Genomic DNA, 8445 nt, shown 5'->3' on the forward strand with positions numbered 1-8445 from the left:
GACTCAACACATTTATTATAATAAATAAATATGTTATGAATACGTAACTTTACGATAGTGCTACTTTCTTAATAGTTGAATAGAGAGTAATACTGAATTTTTGAAATGGAGATATTTATTAAAAATAAAAAGCAGTGCAAAAAAATTCTGCAACCATTCTAAATATGTGTGGATTGAGTATTAGAAAAAAAGTTATATGAGTACTTTAAATTTCGTACATATGATATAATGTTTTCTATTTTAAGCTGGAGGGTTTATTTAACATCTGTAGAAGAACTATCATCTACAATAATTGAAAATAGTACCATAAAATTGAATGATGCAAAAATTAATACTCCAGTGCCTACTGATTCAGAGACCCAACTGCAACTGGATAGGGATGTTTTTTTAGAAACAATAGTTAGTAACAATAAGTAGCTTCATTCATTCATAGAAAGAACGCGAGAGGGAGAGAGGAAAAGAGAAAGAGAAAAAGAGAAAGAAAGTAAGAGAGGGATGGGTTAGGATAGAGAGGGATAGAAAGAGAGAGAGAGATAGAAAGAGAGAGAGAGATAGAAAGAGAGAGAGAGAGATAGAGAGAGGCAGAAAGCTGTTTATATGAAAGAAGATGTCTATAGGTATATTTAGTATTAACTAAGATATGTAGTGTAAAATATCAAGTATAATCCTTCAATGCGAAAAAAATTTTAGTAAGACTTTAGTCTACTTTTTGGATAAATTAGTTTTTAGAAAAGTGATGAAATGAAGAATTTAATTGCAATATTTCATAAATACAATTTTATTTTGTTCACTGGCATCGCCACTGGTTTGAAAAGTATAATTGTTTATGTTTTTATTTAGAAAATTTTTTTAACTGGAGTTTGCAAATAAAACTTCAGAAATTTATTAAATTGTATTGAGACTTCGTAATAAAAATGGATCCAATAGGACCTAAAGTAATCAAAACTTTCCCTATAAAGATTTAACATTGATTTCCTTTATATAATAACGAATAAATTATATTATAAAACTTTTCGCAACTGCAGTGTCTCTCGTTAATATGACAACAATTAAGACAAAGCAGAAGCAAAACAAATAATTCCTGATTGTAAAGAGGATAGTGAAATATTTCTAACCCTTAATAATGTACAACAAAACAATCTCCAATGATGCCATAAAATTGCTTAAGCTCAACAACAACTTAACAACTCACCTCAGCACAAGGGTGAGGGTACGTTTTCGGTAATTTTGGTTTACTATTTATACAAAAGGACCATAAAAGTAACCCTTACTACCTTTGTATATCATGCCCGTAGCTTTTACTTTGCTTTTGTAGCTTTTTGAAGTTAAAAGTAGGGTTACAGAGTTACAGATTTTTACAGCATTATAAACTTACAGAAAAAGTAATTTTGCAGAGCATATTTATGCTACCTATTGCAGCTACTTTTTGAGTATATAAGGAGATAGATTTAATCAACAATGTTATGAGCATCAGGTGTTGGTACTGACTAGAAGTAAATAAATTTGATATAATTTTGTTCTGCTTATATTAAATAGTATTAAATGATACCAAGCTTATTAGAATAGTGAATAAATTTAAAAATTATACGTGTGTTTCTAGTGTTGCTAATGATATCATTATTTATTTCAGGATAAGCTATAATTTAAAATTTCTATGAAGATTCGCTAAAAATAGGGGGTTATCATGCTACAGGCTAACGACTGTTAATACAAGAAAGAAATCAGAATATTTTATCAGATTTGGAGGTATTGGAATATAATATATAATAAAATAGAAAAATTTTTTTTAAATTAGATTTCAGAATTTACACTGTTTTATTTCAAATACAAATATTAATTGAATACATGATGAATTTGAGATAATAATAAAAAATACGGATCATAGACCAAATAGTAAAATTTTAAAAAACAAAGTTACCAGGAAACAGAAAAAGGAAACGTAATGAGAAAGATGTATAAATGGAGTTAAAAAGGACTTAAAGACTCTCGAACGTTTTTTGAAGATTAAGTCAAAAATCTGGAAAAAAGGACGATCACACAGAAATTGGCTAGTTAGAGTAAAGCAGCACTTAAGACATATAGTCATCAGCAAAAATAGAAACTTAAACTCAGTAAGTGTGGGAGACAGATTTACATCATTTACATACTGTTAACTTAAGAATAGGAAAATATTATTTTTTTAAGATTAAAGTCAGAAAACTGGGCAAGCGAATAATCCGTAGAAACTTAAAATCTGGTGTGAAGAATGATTTAGGAAGAAAATGTATCTGGAAGTACAAATAAAAGCATAAATTCGATAAAAATAGGAGGTTATCATGTAATCGACTTAAGACGTACAATTAATTCAAGTTTTCGTTAATAACAGGACTTACTATCCAAAACTTACTATCCTTAAATTCAAAAGTTATAAATCTATAAAATTTCATTGAATCCACATTTGTGCCTATCAAGATATGTATTTTTGATTAAAGGAATTATTGCATAGCTTCATTGCATTCCAATAAATTAAGTTTTAATCACTCACTTATACAATTTTACACTAACATCACATCGAGTGCTTTTAAAATGATAACTCCTTAAGTTTGTTAGATTACAAATCAATTATCACGCATAGTGGAGCATATGTAAATATTTGTTAAGTACAGCTTTCTAAGGCTTTTTATATACTCCAAATAATCCTAGTGGAAAATAACTATTCGTTCCTGTGCATATGCCTTGCATGTGTAACATTTTTTTCCACCTAGTTGATGAAACCTAATGTGTTGTTATGGCATAAAATTTTTGAAAATTTAAGATACAGTTTTCTTGCCTAACCTTATCATAACTTGGCATATCATCTACGAGTATAAATTATTACTCCTTTACCAAAGGAGTAACATATGATGTTGTAGGCAGCCTAACAAAAACACGTATGCCTCATGGACGTCATGTGCAAAATTTCTCAATACCTAAGGCTTAACAGGAAATTTCCAGTGTTGGTCAACAAAAAACTGAAACATTCGTTTGTTTGCATGCATTTCCGCCTCTGGGGATGTTACCAGAGTAACAAGTGCAAATTGGCATAAACACAGGTGAATAATTGGGTTGCTCTAGAATTGGTTTAAATGGTCTTGTGAGCATATTAGCTGTTACTTTTTAGTGCTAAATCAACAAATTGAAAATTTTGTGTAAATTTCAATAAAACTCAGGTTTCCCATATTACAAAGCAGTAAAGTCCAGATTTGAAATAAAATTTTTTCGTGTTATTGAATATTTTTATGCGTTTTTACATAATTCTCCATTAGTTTTACTTGAAACTAGACGTGACAATTTAGTGATTTTCAGTATTACAAAATTAATTGACACGTTTAAAGTAACAATTTCTATTGTTTTAGTGCTACTGCACAATTTTTCAAATAAAATAAATAAAAGAAAAAGAAAAAGAGTTTTTACTTTGTTTTCGCGTAAAATAAGTTTTATAGCTGCATAAACACGTACGAGCATGGATTTGAAAAATAACTAAAGTTTACTGATATGGAGACCCCTTAAAGTATGCAATGAAACCATGTAATATGCACATACTGAGAATATATTTCACCAACTCTGTGCTAAGCCTACTTTTATTACCCTTTATTACAACTTAAGTGCAGAGGATTTTCTTGTTGGAGCCGCTAAGCAGGCGAACAGCTGTTATGTTCGCTTCCGAGTTGCATTAATACTCGTATAAAATTTAAGTGTGACGACATTACTGTCAGCCGTTAACTTTTTATATTGATTTCGTTGAAAACTGCCATCCTCTTTACCACTTTTTAAGGGTTCGACTTGATTCGGTTGCAATGGACACATATGTGCAGAACTTAACTAGAATTTTAATGCTTATTAAATATTGCTTATAAACACACAAAGTTGGAATATTTGTATCAAATAAATAGCATAAAATTTTTTCTGTGGTTTGATATTGTCTAGATTAGAGCCATAATTGAAAATGGTTTTCCTTAAGATTTCATAATTAATTTACGCACAATTTATTTTTAAGAAAAGTTACATTTCGTGGAGTTTCTGGGGGAGTGTTTTGACAGTATTTGGGGTGTTGTTTAGGGATGAGCTTTGGAATGCGTTGACAATGATAGTCATGGTGGTTTAAGAATTTATGAAGGGATGATAAGAAATTCTGTTAAAAGTATAATTACAGTTTAGAAAAGGGTAATGGTGAAGAATTTGTCTTGTGATAAAATAGGACAAAGTCGTTTAGCAAAGAGATTCTCTTTAGTTTGAAATGTAATTAATAATATCGTTTATTAAAAATAAATACAAGTTGTAAATATTTAAAGCTAACAAAATGAAAATACACGATAATATTTTTAAGGGATTAATTATTCGGTTCTGGGAAAAATGTTTAAAATTATTGTGATATGAATTTGCTTAGGGGAATACATTAGAAAAAGGAATGAACTTCAATAGCTCCTTTATTTATTTAGTAATCTTTATTTCAATATATGTTAATATAGATATTCGACTAATGTTACTACAAACAAAATTTTGAAGATACAATATAATTGAAATTAATAGCGTATTAGCTTCCAACATAGTGGAGTACTGCAACAATTTCAATTTTTTTTTTTGGTACTAACTTCCCTGAACACACTTAGCTCTTCAAGTGAACGCGTTAATATCATCTGTTGAGGATTTTCTGATATCAGATGGCGATAAAGATTTTATCCCAGCATAGAATTTTCCTCCTGACTTATATCAAAATCGGGAAGTTAATGTTATGATTCAACATGCTCGAGAGTAAGCAGGTTCTAACGGATTACTATAACAACAAGTGCAGAATGAAACTTTGGCCCATGTTATGTGCTTGGGCGTTGCAACCGTCAGAAAAGGATGAATCTATCTGCATTAGAATTTTAAACATCGAATAAAGATCTGGGAATTTGATCTAAAAAATATTAATAAATTTTTAGTAGCCTTAAATTGTCCGGATTAGCTAAGGGGACTCTCTCAAAATAGCACATTTTATCATTGTCCTTTCTCATTATAATAAACAAATTTTGTTTTATTGTTTATTTTGATTTCTCAAAGCGTTGCCTTAGATGGATGCCAACTCTCAGAAATTTCCTATTATGATAGTTGTATAGGGTTTGAGGATTTGAACTAGGAGATATTTATAGAATTAAGCAGCCTTAAATTATCCGAAATAGCTAAGGAAACTCTATCAAAATAAAACACACTGCATATTTTCATTTCTTAAAGTGTTGCCTCATATGGTTGCCAACTCTTTCAGAATTTCCCTATAATGATAGCTGCATTTTGTTTTTGACCTTCACCTTCAACTTCTCTACATTTTTTTTTTGCACTTTAGGGAAAGTACTCTCTCTCTAAATCTTACGATTAAAAAATTTTTATCTCAATCTAAACGGTTTAAAAAATCAATTGAGTATTTAAAAATACATTTTAAATTAATTAAAGGATATAAATATTAATATAAGTATGTATTGTAATTGCCATATTGTAAATCACTTTTAGTTAAAAAAAATTTGGCCTAACGAGTCCTAGGCGGAGTTTTATTGCAGATATTTTAACTGTTGCTGCAATGCTTGTGGGAGTAGCGAATAAAAGCTCTGACAAACTCAATTGTCACCATTTTTCATTTAGTAAATCAAAGTTTAGTTGCGAAAAAAATATACTAAAGTAAATAAAATAATAAATAAACACATAAAAACTGCACTGAACCAATTTGGGTAGATTGCATTTCAAGCGAAATGGTGCAATGTTGCAATGGTGCAATGCCGCCATGTCAATGGTAGCCATAAGTGGTACGTTCAGTGGTTGTGGTCTCTTGGCGCGAATTGTTAGATGTGTCAATGGGAAATATTGTTATATGATAAATTTTTGCAGTGATAATATTTTATTATTAATTTTTCTTTGCTTTTTATGTAGCATAAAATAAAATAAAATTGTTTAATAAATTTTGTTACTATAAATTTTTATAAAAGTTTTTATTTTTTAACTTAGAGTATCGAATTTGTGATGTGGTAGGTAGGTACATATCACGGGTGAATATTTTTGTGAGTGACTTTTTTTTGGCGGGCGTACGTTGTTTATTAGTTATATAAGCTACTGCAGTTTTGGAATTTTTTTTTATTATGAATACAATTTTTTGTTGATTGCAGTTCATATTTTATTTTACTATTTTTTTATTTTAAATATGGAAAACTATTTGATACTTTAAGCATTTGTGTATAATTTAAACACATTTAAAAATTTCCAAGTGTACAATTTTCACACCTGAACTATAAATTTGAATTAACAATTTTAGGCGTAACGTATACTTTGTTTATCTCACATATTTTAAAATAATTTTTTCCTTTTATTATATTGTATTAGTACGTGTTTAAATTTTTATATTATAAGAGTTAAACTTGCCAGTAAATGGGTCAAAACTTTGATCAAATTCGCAACACTATAGTACCTTTGAAATTACAGCGTATATTTACATATATAAAAAAATTGTAATAATGTCTATATTTAAATATTTTTCTACAATTTTTTTTTTCAATAAATTTTTTCGAAGCTAATTTGACGATTATTTTCCCAAGAAGGCAAACACCTTTAGACCAAGTCTAATGCTTGCGGTCAATTACATAAGGTCGTTGCGGTTAGTTTTTCTAGAGCAACACTAGATATATAGACCACAATAAGAGCAATAATAGATACAACAACAATCATAAAATACAATAAAATTATTATTAGCAACTGTAAAGGAGAATAAATATCTTAAGCTTCAAACTTGAAATTAAGTTTGAAATGCAGTTCGAATTATCTTTCATAAAAGTACACTGGAAAAAATTTTACGAAGTTAGGTGAATTTATGTTGAGAATTAGTGTTCAACATAATTAGGGTTTAAGCAGACTTATAGGAATTATTTATAGTGAATCAATACATCGCTGCAATAAATATTTAGTAGATATCAAATTAAGGAACACCTACAAAGAGGCACAGCTTTAAGCAAGAGATACGAAAGTATGTAAGTAGTTCATGTTTTCGATGAAAAAAATTATATATGTAAATATATATATAAATATAAGTATAAGTATAATTATAAATATAAATACAAATATAAATATAATTTTAAACATAACTATAATTATAAATATAAATATATTTAAAAATATATATATAAGTATAAATATAAATATAAATATAAATATAAATATAAATATAAATATAAATATAATATAAATATATAAATATAAATATATAAATATAAAAATATAAATATAAATATATAAAAATAAAAATACAAATATAAATATAAATATAAATATAAACATAAATATAAATACAAATATAAATACAAATATAAATATAAAAATAAATATAAATATATAAATATGAATATAAGAATATAAATATAAATATAAGTATAAATATAAATATATATATAAATATGAATATGAATATGAATATAAATATAGATACATTATAAATATAATATAAATATAAATATAAGAGAGAAGAAAATCACTACACAATGTTTTGTTTAAACATTTTAATTAAATTGTACCTTAAGTTGGAAATAATATCTTAAACATTTCTACTACTTTTACTAAAAAAAATAAATTATTACTTTGCAGATTGCAGATTTCGATCATCCATTTAACCATAACAAGTAACTGAACGTAAGTAAAATGTTTGTCTAGAATTTAAATTTATTTATTATTTTATTTTTTGAAGAAAGTTTAATAAATTTATCCTAAGAACTTTCTCAGGAACTCAACTTTCCTTAATATTCTACTTTAGTAACATTTATTTATATATTATTCTTCGAGATCTATTACACTATCCTTGGAGAAATTTTCCTAAGCTGATTCAGACAAACTAAACCCTTAAAACGATGGACAAGCCTTCCAATTTCTGTTGATTTAATTTCCTATCCCCCATTTAGTTCAATAACATCCATATTGGATCCATTTCCCTGCAATCGCAGGACATAAGTAGATAAGAAAGTTTTATTCTACATTACATAGGATCTTCAAATGTCGATGGACCTATTGTAGCAAGTTAAAACAACCGATAATTAAAATAAGTTCATATCTATTTATCTGGAAAAATCTGCAGTATTTATTGGATTTACTGTTCGAATTGCTTCAAGTCCTTGGTTCAAAGTTCAATCCTTCTCAAACAGTTTATATTTGATAATTCTAAGTGCTAATACCTAATACGTCTGATAAATGCATGTCTTAATAGAACGATATATATTTAATTGAAATATCTTCAAAAGTTATTTGCTCATTATACTTGATAATATTTTTATGTAGCACAATTTATTTGAATAAATTGTAAATTTTTAACAGTGTATTATACTTCATTGTAATTCTTAAATTACACTTCAGTGTAAAATTGTACATGCCAAATTCGTCTTAGTTCATCGTGCTTGCAGTAATGGAAGTGGGATTCTATAG

The 8445-nt window shown here is 27.4% G+C and overlaps 1 protein-coding gene across 1 annotated transcript in view; it reads left to right on the forward strand.

Annotated features, from left to right (window-relative positions):
• Window positions 1–8445, forward strand: part of LOC119674306 (organic cation transporter protein-like) — a 13790-nt gene extending 5345 nt beyond the window's left edge. The window contains exon 11 of the mRNA XM_038085438.1: window positions 8377–8445. Within this exon, the coding sequence (XP_037941366.1) occupies window positions 8377–8445 (69 nt within the window). The remainder of the gene's footprint in view (window positions 1–8376) is intronic.

This window comes from Teleopsis dalmanni, chromosome 2, assembly GCF_002237135.1.
Source record: "Teleopsis dalmanni isolate 2A chromosome 2, ASM223713v2, whole genome shotgun sequence".
Classification (NCBI taxonomy): domain Eukaryota; kingdom Metazoa; phylum Arthropoda; class Insecta; order Diptera; family Diopsidae; genus Teleopsis; species Teleopsis dalmanni.